We start from the raw sequence: 14,634 nt of genomic DNA on the forward strand, positions 1-14,634 counted from the left end.
TTTTATGTTAGCAAAACAAAGAAAATAACATGTGTGCGGGTCATTCATTGCTCCTGGATCTGCATTGAAGACGATCATCCACGGCTCCTCCTCTTCTTTTAAGGTACCTTCAGATTTCCTGAACTCTTCCCAAAACTTCCTAACCCAATCCTGAACTGATTCCCAACCCATGTGACCTGAACTCTAACCCCACCCCCTTAACTTTAACTTTATTTTGCGGACAGGCAAAACAATCTGTTAGCCCTTTCCTGACATCCTCCTTCCAAAACCCTGTTATCTGGGCCTACACTACAGCTACTCCCATTGCGGCCCTATTTATATTTCTTAAAGGGTTTTTCAGAGTTTTAAAAACATACATTTCTATTAACTGCTTACACAAAGTAGATAAAACACTCATACTGTATTTATTACATATCAATACTGTAGCGTTCCCTGGATCCTGAATATAAATATGTCTACGCTGGGTATAAAAAACATTTTGTTAATTTTAATGAAAACATCTGCACTAGATCTGCTTTAAAATCTGCTTGTATTAGATTCATTACAAGGGGTAATATTGGTGCCAAAAATCATTAGGAAATTTAATATGCTGTGAATTTCAAATCCTCATCGCTTCTCAATTTCTATGCTAATTGAAGCGAGTGGATGAGATAATAACCTTTGTGTGAAAAAAAACTCATTCCCATTCACCCCAGCCTCATATTCTGCATTTAAACTATAGGCCCTTCATAGTAAATTTTTTAATCTGGCGCTCTTTGTCACTGTGGTCTTACTCTACTCCGGAAGATCAGAACGATGTCGTGGTATAGATTTAAGGAGAATCTACTTCTTTAAATATACAAATAATATTGAATTACATAATTTTATTGTCCTGAGAATCTGAGGAACATTTGTGGTATTATTTCATGAGATGCAGAGGAATATTGCTGTTACTGTTTCATGAAAATGAAACGTTCCATTTCATTTGAATCTAAAGAACATTGGTGATACCAATTCATGAGCACCTAAGGAACATTGGTGTTACTATTTCATGAGTAAGGAACATTGGTGCCACTATTTAATCAGAGCCTAAGTACATTGGTGGTATCAATTCATGAGAACCTAAGGAACATTGGTGGTATCAATTCATGAGAACCTAAGGAACATTGGTGGTATCAATTCATGAGAACCTAATGAACTTTGGTGTTACTATTTCATGAAATTCAGACCAACTTTGGTGGCACCAAAACCTAGCTGCATTGGTGTTACTACTACTTTGTATAATTAACAAGTTATCTTGATGCCTTTTTAAGATACCATGAAGTTAAGACTTTCCCCAATGAAACAGCTATGCGCCTATACTATACTTATACAAGTATTTTGAGGCCGAAAAAGAAGAATAATTACCCCTGTATTGCATTTGATTTGAAGTTGTTGCAAGCATCTAAGAGACTGACGCTAAGCTGGGATTTTTAGCTGACATCTGAAGCGTGCCTGCGTTATAACATATTTCCATCTGGTGCTTGCCTCAGGATACCATACTCAGACTGGAAACATATTGTACACTTGCTTTCCTTTGATAGAGAAAATTATAGGTGGTTTGCATGTGATTGATGGAAAAGGTAACAGTCCTTCCTCAGTAGCATAGTCCCTGACAATAAGCAGAAGTCTTTCTTTAGAAACATGATTGCAATTACTAACTTAGCTGTATTTATTGGGTTATAATAACCATTTTAGGCGATCATTAAAGGGGTTATCCACTTGAAGAATATCTATTCCTGAAATATAGAAGATTAAATAATATACTTGTATTAGCAAAGCTCCACTTCCAGTTCATGCTCAATGCAGGGGAGGGTTTCCTGAATCTGTATGTCATCAATCTACTCGAAAAGGGCTTGCTGCCTGCTCATTTCAGCAGCTACGGCAGCCCCCTTATGTATCTGCGCATCAGAAGGGGGTGGCTTACTTATGAAAATTAGCCACTCAGCCAGCCCACTTCACACACAACGCTGATGACATGCTAACACAGAAAACTTTCTCCTCATATATCAGGCTGGTTTCGAGAAGGTTCAACACCTCTCCTGCCATGTCGGTTATTTATGAAATAAAAACTCTGGACATTTTTCTTAGAACTCTAGGTTGTGCTGGTCCTTTAGTATTCCTCCTGAAAATACATGGATAAATTGGCAACCGAGTGTTACCATTCCCAAATGTCAATTTTTCATATTTTCTAAGGCTAATAGCAAAAGGATGACATCACACAGAGCTTAAAGAAAATATAATCTAGCCCCATTTACTAGAGATAAGAAAATCGGTTCAAGGTGAATCGAATTTGGTTTGAATCAAATTGACATGCGTCGCCCCACAGGCAATGACTGAGGGCTGTGCGAGTGCGTGTGTGTTTGTGTATGTATATATATATTTATATATATATATATATATATATATATATATGTATATATGCATATATATAAATACATATACACACAGTGCTCAGCATGAATAAGCGCACCCCCTTTGAAAAGTAAGATTTTAATCAATATCTTGCTGAATCAAAGAACAATTTCCAAAGTAATGACAAGTCTTGAGTTTCATGGAACATGTTTTTAACCCGTAGCATGAAAGTGAGGTTCATAATATAACTTCCATTACAAAATCTACAGTTTTAGTCAAATTAGTTGATGCAAAAATGACTATACCCCACATCAAAAACTACTACATCTAGTATTTTGTATGACCTCCATGATTTTTAAGGACAGCACCAAGTAATCTAGGCATGGATAACCAAGTTGACTGGATATTGCAACATCTATCTTCTCTAGTGTTGAGCGAGTATGTTCTATTAACCCTTTCGCCGAGTATGCTCGGGCCGAGCTCCGAGTATTTACAGCTGCTCGGTGATAAGGTTAGATCGCTCCCGTGTGCATGATTTTCAGCTGTTTGACAATTTTATTACATGTGAGGAATGTGTAAGAAATAGACATTCCTCACATGTAATAAAACTGTCAAACAGTCGCAAATCATGCACACGGGAGCGATTCAACCATATCACCGAGCAGCTGTAACTACTCGGAGCTCGGCCCGAGCTTACTCGGACAGAACATACTCGCTCAACCCTAATCTTCTCCCATTCTTCAAGAATGACCCTTTTTTAGAGTCTGGTGCTGGATGGAGAGTGATGCTCAACTTGTCTTTTCAGAATTCCCCATAGGTATTCAGTTGGGTTCATGTCAGGAGACATACTTGACGACTGAATCACTTTCACCCTGTTCTTCTCCAGAAATGCAATAGTGACCTTAGATGTGTGTTTTGGATCATTGTCATCTTGGAAAAGTGCACGTCTACCAAGGGTGCGGAGTGATGGTAGCATCTTCTCTTTCATTATAAAGCAGTACATCTGTGAATTCATGATGCCATCAATGAAATGTAGCTCCCTGACATCAGCAGCACTGAATGATCCATAAGAGATCATTCTTGATGAATGGAAAAAAATATGTTGCCAATGTTTTCATTCCATGCTTAAAACAGTTGGTGCTGTCCTTAAAAATCATGGAGGTCATACAAAATACTAATAGTTTTTGCTGTGGAGTGTATTAATTTCTGCATCTTCTAATTTGAGTAAAACTGCAGATTCTGTAATGAAATTTATATAATTAGCCTTACTTTCATGTTATGGGTTGAAAAATGTTCTATGAAAGTCTTGTCAAAATTATGGAGGTTGTTTTTGTATTCAGCAAGATATTGATTAAATGTTACTTTTTTTAAAGTAGGTGTACTCATTTATGCTAAGCATTGCCTACTCAGGGAATGGAATGAAAAAACGCGAAATAGAGTACAAATGGCATAAAAGCATTGAAGTTTATTAGTCGATTACAAATATATAAAAGTGATAATACACAATATATAGACAAATATAGTTATGCAGACAATGGGTGAATCTTGGATCACAGGATGAAAAAAAGAGGAAAAGAGGAAATGGCCCCCATAACATCTTCAGAGTCTTCCATTTATAAATTGCATTGGTGCAAGTAAATTCCGTACAGGGAGAAATCAGGCGGGAGAGAGGAGACCAGAGGGACAAGTAGAGAAAGAAAAGACATAGAAGACGGAGGAGTCACAGAGAGCTCATACAGTCATAATCAAGTGTGAGGGATAGAGTACCCCCTACATGCAGCACCGCAAAGTCGGAGTAAAAAATGAGTCAGGGCACTCACCGGGTAGACTGGTAGCTCACACAGACAGGTAGGGCACAGAGGGGCAAGCAAAGGACATCCACCAGGGACCTCGACGCGCGTTTCGCGTTAAGCTTTATCAAGAGGCACGTGGTGTGTAATTAGTGAGGACCTAAATATATAGGACCTTGAATTGTCGCATGGGCGATCACATGATCGCCTTCATGACGCTGTGACGAGGGCCGGCCATTGCGGCGCATGCGCCGGGGTCACAGCGATGCCAGCAGAGGCATATAAGCCACAGTGTCTTGCACCCACTGTTAAATTTGGTGGAGAATCGGTGATGATCTGGGGATGCTTCAGCAAGGCTGGAATTGGACAGGTTAATCTTTGCGAAGGATGTATGAATCAAGCCGCATACAAGGTTATCCTTGAATATCACTTGCTTCCTTCTGCTCTGGCAATGTTCCCCAACTCTGAGGACTGTTTTTTCCAGCAGGACAATGCCCCATGCCATACAGCTAAGTCAATTGATGTGTGGATGAAGGAGCACCACATCAAGACCCTGTCATGGCCAGCCCAATCTCCAGACCTGAACCCCATTGAAAACCTCTGGAATGTAATCAAGAGGAAGATGGATAGTCACAAGCCATCAAACAAAGAAGAACTGCTTAAATTTTTGTGCCAAGAATGGGATAAGGTCACCCAAAGGCAGTGTGAAAGACTGTTGAAAAGCATGCCAAGACGCGTGAAAGCTGTGATTAAAAATCATGGTTATCCCACCAAATATTGATTTCTGAACTGTTCCTGAGTTAAAACCAGGGCTGTGGAGTCGGTAAGCAAAACCTGCGACTCCTACTCCTCAATTTCCCTTACACCGACTCCGACTCCACGACTCCGACTCCCACATATATTGCTTATATTTAAGTGAAAAATTTATTGTAGTACAATGTGAACATCAGACATTTAATCATTTTTATGATACAATAATCAAGATATTTAGAAAGAATATAATGATGGATAGCTGGAGGGATAGATGAATGGATAGATAGATAGATAGATAGATAGATAGAGGGATGGATAGATAGAGGGATAGATGGAGGGATAGATGGAGGGATGGATGGAGGGATGGATGGAGGGATAGATGGAGGGATAGAGTGTGATAGACAGATGACAGCTACAGACAGCAAATAGTACATTGCACATATCGCACACATAGTTCACACACACATTGTACAGAGAGCACATAATAATCACCTACAATATTAGCATTAGTTACCTTCCTGTGACAGAGATGAGCAGTAGTACTTTCACTTTCTCCAGCTCGGGGCCCAGGAATCGGATCCTGAAGACCGCAGAAGACAGGACAGAGGAGGGGAGATTGCCCCCTGCAGTCTGGAGCCAGTGCAGGACTGGAGCACTGCAGCATACAAGTGAGTTTTGATAGGTGCGTGCCCCTGCTACTAGGGGGGGGCAGCTGCCCCCCCTGCCCCTCGCTGGCTACGGCCATGATTCACACACAGCGTTTTTGCGGATCCGTTTTTTGCAGTAAAATGCAGTGTCTCTGGGCATCCCAGCAAAGTCAATGGGTTTCAAGATATGACATCCAGACACATCGTTTTGTGCCCAAATATGGATCCTCACAAAGAATGAGCATGTCAGTTTGTTCGGCGTTTTTCTAATCTGCTTTTACTATTGAAAACATTATCTATGAGCTCAAAAACCTTTCAGGTGATGCGTTTTTTTAAAAAGCTGATCTGCTTTTGCAGCTGCAAAACGTATCCTCAAATAACGCAGCAAAAACGCTGTGTGTGAATGTAGCCTTAGATCAGGAATAGAACAGCCATTTATAGGACATTTCATAACTTTCCCAAATTCCTATGAAAAAATATTCCCCACAAACTGCATTGATCTACTGCACCCAATTTATTATATATTTTAGGAGTCGGAGTCGGTCCATTTTATTCCGACACCACCAACATGGGCTCTGACTCCACAGCCCTGGAACATGAGTATTGTTGTTTCTAAATGAATAAGAACTTGTTTTCTTTGCATTATTTGACGTCTGAAAGCACGGTTTCTTTTTTATTATTTTGACGATTTCTCATTTGCTGCAAATAAATACAACGTTTTTAGTAGTTTATAGAATAAAACAACAATGTACATTTTACTCAGAAATATACCTATAAAGAGAAAAATCAGAGAAAATGAAAATTTTGCAGTGGTCTCTTAATTTTTGCCAGAGCTGTATGTATATGATGCATATATGCATATTTGTGTAAATTACTTTTTCTTATTTAGACTTATGTATGCTCTGAGGCCTGATGAGACCTCAAAGCATCATAATATACATTTGGTTCACATCTAACAAATTTCCCGGCCTTAATTTGAGCAAATCTGCCAAATTAAAATTTTGGCAGATTTTCTTATTCTTACTGTTAATTGAAATTATATTAAAACTGACATTGCAGGCTGCCTGTTGGACATCATTTTTCTGTGAGAGAACTTTAGAACGCACATGACACAATAAGTGTCACAGAAAAAAATACAAAATATCTTTGTACCAGATTAATTTGTAGTCTCTGCTATTTGTCATCAACTTTTGAGTCAGCTATTCAAAAGACTCTTAATAAGTGACTGACACTTGTGGTAGAAGCTAAGAACTTATAACTGATAACATCTGAAATTTCCAGAGGTCAGATCAAACACACATGATCTTTGACTGCTCTCATGCATCAGGTCAGGGTGTTACAACTTTGAACTCCATCTGGAGTTTCCCCGCCACAGGCTGGTTTTTGTATATGAGAATTTTTCATTCTAGCACTTTGTAGTTGACAGTGTTAATTGTCTAAGTATACTCTACTTAGTCTTGTCCAGATGTAGAATATTACATCCATGGCTATGTTAGCTGAAGAACGTGGGTGTTTTTTACATAATGCATAATTCATAAATTCTAAAAAGACATCAACTTCAGGTTATTGTATAACACCCTCTAATTGCAAGGCAATAAATACAAATTGGTATAGCTTTTCTCTGCTTCGTCCATCTATCAACAGCCAGATAACCGGCAATAAAGAAATAATAATAGTTTATAATAATAATAGTTTATTTTTTTTATAGCGCCAACATATTCCGCAGCACTTTACAAATTTTACGGGGGACTTGTACAGACAATGCAGAATAAGCATATCTCATATCGAAAGGCGTGAGGGCCCTGCTCGCGAGCTTACAGTCTATGAGGAAGTGGGGGAGACACAAAAGGTAAAAAGTACATATATTGTATAATGCAGCCTTGATATACTGAATAGGATAAATAATAATACATGGACTGGTCGCCAGCCAGTATGTGTGCAGTCCTGACAGAGGCTTTTATGTGCATGGTTGGTTTGAACCCGAAGTTGAAGAAGATTTTAATATGGGGGAAAGCTGGGATGGACAGAGTGTGTTTAGGTGATACGCCAGTCTAAAGAAATGTGTTTTTAGGGTTCGCTTGAAACTGTGGGTATTGGGAATTAATCGAACTGTCCTGGGTAGTGCATTCCAGAGAATTGGCGCAGCACGCGAGAAATCTTGGAGACGGGAGTGGGAAGTTCGGATTATGGAGGATTTTAGTTTTCAAGTCATTTGCAGAACGGAGGGCACGTGTAGGGTGGTAGACTGAGACGAGGGAGGAGATGTAGGGGGGTACTGAAGCATGGAGCGCTTTGTGGGTAAGCGTGATAAGTTTAAAATGAACTCTATATTGGATGGGCAACCAATGCAATGACTGGCACAGGGAAGAGGCATCTGAGTAGCGGTTGGCGAGGAATATGATCCTGGCTGCTGCGTTCAGGACGGATTGGAAAGGGGAGAGTTTAGTAAGAGGGAGACCGATTAGTAGAGCGTTGCAATAGTCAAGACGAGAATGAATAAGAGCTACAGTAAGAGTTTTTGCCGAGTCAAAGGTGAGAAAAGTCCTGATTCTTGAGATGTTTTTGAGGTGTAGATGACATGAACGAGCGAGTGATTTGATGTGAGGAGTGAAAGAAAGATCTGAATCAAAAATGACCCCAAGACAGCGGGCTTGTTGCTGGGGAGTAATGGTGGAGCCACAAACAGAAATGGCAATATCGGGCACAGGTAGGTTAGTGGAGGGAGGAAAGACGAGTAGTTCAGTTTTTGACAGATTCAGTTTTAGGTAGAGGGAGGACATAGTGTTAGACACAGCAGAAAGACAATCACTGGTCTTTTGTAGTAATGCAGGGGTGATGTCCGGAGCAGAGGTGTATAATTGGGTGTCATCAGCATAGAGATGGTACTGAAGACCGAATCTACTGATTGTTTGTCCAATAGGAGCGGTGTATAAGGAGAAAAGAAGGGGGCCTAGGACTGATCCTTGAGGAACCCCGACAGTAAGAGGAAGTAGGGAGGAGGAGGAGCCGGCAAAAGACACAGAGAAGGAGCGGTCAGAGAGATAGGAGGAGAACCAGGAGAGAACAGTGTCCTTGAGGCCAAAAGTGCGGAGCATAGTGAGGAGGAGCTGGTGATCCACAGTGTCGAATGCTGCAGAGAGATCCAGGAGAATCAGCAGGGAGTAGTGACCATTAGATTTAGCTGTTAGTAGATCATTAGAGACTTTAGTGAGGGCAGTTTCAGTAGAATGTAAAGAGCGGAAACCAAATTGTAAAGGGTCAAGAAGAGAGTTGTCTGAGAGATAGCGGATTAGACGGGAATGGACCAGACGTTCCAGGAGTTTAGAGATAAAGGGAAGATTGGAAACAGGTCTGTAGTTAGCCGTGCAGTTCTGGTCGAGGGATGGTTTTTTAAGTAATGGTTGTATGCTGGCGTGTTTAAAAGAAGAGGGAAAGATACCAGATGAGAGGGAAAGGTTGAAAATTTTAGTTAGGTGAGTGGTGACAGCTGGAGCAAGGGACTGAAGGAGATGTGAGGGAATAGGGTCACTGGTGCAGGTGGTAGGGCGAGAAGATGCAAGGAGCCTGATCACTTCATCTTCCGTGACTGGTTCGAAGTCAGAAAATGAGCAAGATACAATGTGGCGGGGGGGGGAGCATGCATAACATTTGGGGATTGGGAGAAAATTTCCTGTCGGATATGGTCAATTTTTTCTTTGAAATAATTGGCCAGATCGTCAGCGCTGAGGTCGGTGGTCAGGGCCTGTGCTGTTTGATTGAGGAGAGAATGAAACGTGTCAAAGAGTCGTTTAGGATTATTGGAAAGTGAGATTATGAGGTTGTTAAAGTAGGTTTGTTTGGAGAGGTGAAGGGCAGAGTTATATGTTTTCAGCATAAATTTATAGTGGAGGAAATCTTCGGGCAGATTTGATTTTCTCCACAGCCGTTCAGCGCACCTGGAGTACCTCTGGAGAAGACGTGTTTGAGGCGTGTGCCAGGGTTGTCGCTGTCTATGCCGAATTGTTCTTTGTGTAGGAGGTGCGGCTTCATCCAGGGAGCATAGCATTATTTTGTTATAATGCTTCAATGCAGAGTCGGGACATGAGAGGGAGGAGATTGGGGCCAATGATGATTGCAACCTTTTTATAAATTTCTGGGTGTTAATGGCGCGTAAATTTCTATAAGTGTGGACGGTGGGAGTGTCTTGAGTAGAGTCACAGTTCTTGACAGAGAATGAAAGAAGATTATGGTCAGAGAGTGGAAGGGGAGAGTTAGTAAAGTCATGTACTGAGCAAAGCCGGGAGAAGATCAGGTCCAATGTGTTCCCGTCTTCATGTGTAGGAGAATTAGCAAGCTGTGAAAGTCCGAAGGAGGAGGTTAGTGATAAAAGATGCGTGGCAGATGGGGAAAGAGGATCGCCAATTGGGATGTTAAAGTCTCCCATGATTATCGTGGGGATGTCGCAGGATAGAAAATTTGGAAGCCAGGCAGCAAAGTGATCCAGGAATTGACGGGGGGGACCTGGGGGGCGATAGACAACCGCCACTCGCAGGGAGAAGGGCCGGTAGAATCTGACTGTGTGGGCCTCAAAGGACGGGAAGATAAGGGAGGGTACAGGGGGGATAACCTGAAAAGTACATTTCAAAAACACATAGTTACTTGGTAGAACATGAATGAAAGATCTAGAATAGACCATCATAAAGTAAGATCAATATTGACCAGTTATGTTCTGTAATTTGATCCTGTTTGTATTTGTATAGAATAAGTGTGAAAGACAAAATAGTAATTCACACAAGTAGGTATTTGACTGAGGATTAACTTTGTATTTGAGGCACAAATAACCAGAACTGTTATATGTTTAGCATGTTATGTGAAGACCCAGCTCAATGGAAAAGTAGTTGCACATATTCTTGTACTTTATCTGGTAGAGGATGTGATATTCTAGGATTATGAGTACTGGTACTTTATCTTGTAGAGTGTCTGGATATTGTGGAGTCACATGTACTAGTACTTTATTTGATAGAGGACAGAATATTTTGGGAATATCAGTACTTTTTTTTTTTCTGGAAGAGAACAGGATATTCTAGGAGTACAAGTACTGATGCTTTATCTGGTAAAGGACAGAATATTCTGGAGACACATATATTTGTACTTTTGAGGCAGAGGACATGATATTTTGGAAGCAGTGGTCCGAATATTCTGGAGGTACATGTTCTTGTACTTTATCGAGTTATCGAGTTGGGGGCAAAAAATTCTTGAAAACCCAGCTTAGTAGAAAGTAGTTGCATACGTTCTTATACTTTATCTGGTAGAGGACGTGATATTCTAGGAGTCAAAGTACTGGTACTTTATCTGGTAGAGGATGTGATATTCTAGGAGTAAAAGTACTGGTACTTTATCTGGTAGAGGATGTGATATTCTAGGAGTAAAAGTACTGGTTCTTTATCTGGTAGAGGACGTGATATTCTAGGAGTAAAAGTACTGGTACTTTATCTGGTAGAGGATGTGATATTCTAGGAGTAAAAGTACTGGTTCTTTATCTGGTAGAGGACGTGATATTCTAGGAGTAAAAGTACTGGTACTTTATCTAGTAGAGGATGTGATATTCTAGGAGTAAAAGTACTGGTTCTTTATCTGGTAGAGGACGTGATATTCTAGGAGTAAAAGTACTGGTACTTTATCTGGTAGAGGATGTGATATTCTAGGAGTCAAAGTACTGGTACTTTATCTGGTAGAGGACGTAATATTCTAGGAGTAAAAGTACTGGTACTTTATCTGGTAGAGGATGTGATATTCTAGGAGTCAAAGTACTGGTACTTTATCTGGTAGAGGATGTGATATTCTTGGAGTAAAAGTACTGGTACTTTATCTGGTAGAGGACATGATATTCTAGGAGTCAAAGTACTGGTCCTTTATCTGGTAGAGGATGTGATATTCTAGGAGTAAAAGTACTGGCACTTTATCTGGTAGAGGATGTGATATTCTAGGAGTAAAAGTACTGGCACTTTATCTGGTAGAGGATGTGATATTCTAGGAGTAAAAGTACTGGTACTTTATCTAGTAGAGGATGTGATATTCTAGGAGTAAAAGTACTGGTCCTTTATCTGGTAGAGGATGTGATATTCTAGGAGTAAAAGTACTGGTACTTTATCTGGTAGAGGATGTGATATTCTAGGAGTAAAAGTACTGGTACTTTATCTGGTAGAGGATGTGATATTCTAGGAGTAAAAGTACTGGTAATTTATCTGGTAGAGGACGTGATATTCTAGGAGTAAAAGTACTGGTACTTTATCTGGTAGAGGACATGACATTCTAGGAGTAAAAGTACTGATACTTTATCTGGTAGAGGACGTGATATTCTAGGAGTAAAAGTACTGCTACTTTATCTGGTAGAGGACGTGATATTCTAGGAGTAAAAGTACTGGTACTTTATCTAGTAGAGGATGTGATATTCTAGGAGTAAAAGTACTGGTACTTTATCTGGTAGAGGACGTGATATTCTAGGAGTAAAAGTACTGGTACTTTATCTGGTAGAGGACATGATATTCTAGGAGTAAAAGTACTGGTACTTTATCTGGTAGAGGACGTGATATTCTAGGAGTAAAAGTACTGGTACTTTATCTGGTAGAGGACGTGATATTCTAGGAGTAAAAATACTGGTACTTTATCTGGTAGAGAACATGATATTCTAGGAGTAAAAGTACTGGTACTTTATCTAGTAGAGGATGTGATATTCTAGGAGTAAAAGTACTGGTACTTTATCTAGTAGAGGATGTGATATTCTAGGAGTAAAAGTACTGGTACTTTATCTGGTAGAGGATGTGATATTCTAGGAGTAAAAGTACTGGTACTTTATCTGGTAGAGGATGTGATATTCTAGGAGTAAAAGTACTGGTACTTTATCTAGCTGAGGATGTGATATTCTAGGAGTAAAAGTACTGGTACTTTATCTGGTAGAGTATGTGATATTCTAGGAGTAAAAGTACTGGTACTTTATCAGGTAGAGGATGTGATATTCTAGGAGTAAAAGTACTGGTACTTTATCTGGTAGAGGATGTGATATTCTAGGAGTAAAAGTACTGGTACTTTATCTGGTAGAGGATGTGATATTCTAGGAGTAAAAGTACTGGTACTTTATCTAGTTGAGGATGTGATATTGTAGGAGTAAAAGTACTGGTACTTTATCTGGTAGAGTATATGATATTCTAGGAGTAAAAGTACTGGTACTTTATCTGGTAGAGGACGTGATATTCTAGGAGCAAAAGTACTGGTACTTTATCTAGTTAAGGATGTGATATTCTAGGAGTAAAAGTACTGGTACTTTATCTGGTAGAGGATGTGATAGTCTAGGAGTAAAAGTACTGGTACTTTATCTGGTAGAGAACGTGATATTCTAGGAGTAAAAGTACTGGTACTTTATCTGGTAGAGAACGTGATATTCTAGGAGTAAAAGTACTGGTACTTTATCTGGTAGAGTATGTGATATTCTAGGAGTAAAAGTACTGGTACTTTATCTGGTAGAGAACGTGATATTCTAGGAGTAAAAGTACTGGTACTTTATCTGGTAGAGAACGTGATATTCTAGGAGTAAAAGTACTGGTACTTTATCTGGTAGAGAACGTGATATTCTAGGAGTAAAAGTACTGGTACTTTATCAGGTAGAGGATGTGATATTCTAGGAGTAAAAGTACTGGTACTTTATCTGGTAGAGGATGTGATATTCTAGGAGTAAAAGTACTGGTACTTTATCTGGTAGAGGATGTGATATTCTAGGAGTAAAAGTACTGGTACTTTATCTAGTTGAGGATGTGATATTCTAGGAGTAAAAGTACTTGTACTTTATCTGGTAGAGAACGTGATATTCTAGGAGTAAAAGTACTGGTACTTTATCAGGTAGAGGATGTGATATTCTAGGAGTAAAAGTACTGGTACTTTATCTGGTAGAGGACGTAATATTCTAGGAGTAAAAGTACTGGTACTTTATCTGGTAGAGGATGTGATATTCTAGGAGTCAAAGTACTGGTACTTTATCTGGTAGAGGATGTGATATTCTTGGAGTAAAAGTACTGGTACTTTATCTGGTAGAGGATGTGATATTCTAGGAGTCAAAGTACTGGTCCTTTATCTGGTAGAGGATGTGATATTCTAGGAGTAAAAGTACTGGTACTTTATCTGGTAGAGGATGTGATATTCTAGGAGTAAAAGTACTGGCACTTTATCTGGTAGAGGATGTGATATTCTAGGAGTAAAAGTACTGGTACTTTATCTAGTAGAGGATGTGATATTCTAGGAGTAAAAGTACTGGTCCTTTATCTGGTAGAGGATGTGATATTCTAGGAGTAAAAGTACTGGTACTTTATCTGGTAGAGGATGTGATATTCTAGGAGTAAAAGTACTGGTACTTTATCTGGTAGAGGATGTGATATTCTAGGAGTAAAAGTACTGGTAATTTATCTGGTAGAGGACGTGATATTCTAGGAGTAAAAGTACTGGTACTTTATCTGGTAGAGGACATGACATTCTAGGAGTAAAAGTACTGGTACTTTATCTGGTAGAGGACGTGATATTCTAGGAGTAAAAGTACTGGTACTTTATCTGGTAGAGGACATGACATTCTAGGAGTAAAAGTACTGGTACTTTATCTGGTAGAGGACGTGATATTCTAGGAGTAAAAGTACTGGTACTTTATCTGGTAGAGGACATGACATTCTAGGAGTAAAAGTACTGGTACTTTATCTGGTAGAGGACGTGATATTCTAGGAGTAAAAGTACTGGTACTTTATCTAGTAGAGGATGTGATATTCTAGGAGTAAAAGTACTGGTACTTTATCTGGTAGAGGACGTGATATTCTAGGAGTAAAAGTACTGGTACTTTATCTGGTAGAGGACATGATATTCTAGGAGTAAAAGTACTGGTACTTTATCTGATAGAGGACGTGATATTCTAGGAGTAAAAGTACTGGTACTTTATCTGGTAGAGGACGTGATATTCTAGGAGTAAAAGTACTGGTGCTTTATCTAGTAGAGGATGTGATATTCTAGGAGTAAAAGTACTGGTACTTTATCTGGTAGAGGACGTGATATTCTAGGAG

At 39.6% G+C, this 14,634-nt stretch overlaps 1 protein-coding gene across 3 annotated transcripts in view; it reads left to right on the forward strand.

Annotated features, from left to right (window-relative positions):
* The window catches only part of PDLIM4 (PDZ and LIM domain 4), a 226,998-nt gene that overhangs the window by 100,085 nt on the left and 112,279 nt on the right, over window positions 1-14,634 (forward strand). For 2 of the 3 annotated variants that reach the window (XM_073651205.1, XM_073651203.1), the window contains exon 4: window positions 7,272-7,412. The exons of the other annotated variant lie outside the window; for it this stretch is intronic. In XM_073651205.1, the coding sequence (XP_073507306.1) occupies window positions 7,272-7,412 (141 nt within the window). The remainder of the gene's footprint in view (window positions 1-7,271; window positions 7,413-14,634) is intronic. 3 annotated transcript variants of the gene reach the window in all.

The sequence above is a fragment of the Phyllobates terribilis genome, unplaced genomic scaffold (assembly GCF_046119375.1).
Source record: "Phyllobates terribilis strain yellow unplaced genomic scaffold, ASM4611937v1 Scaffold_11__3_contigs__length_659146591, whole genome shotgun sequence".
Lineage (NCBI taxonomy): Eukaryota > Metazoa > Chordata > Amphibia > Anura > Dendrobatidae > Phyllobates > Phyllobates terribilis.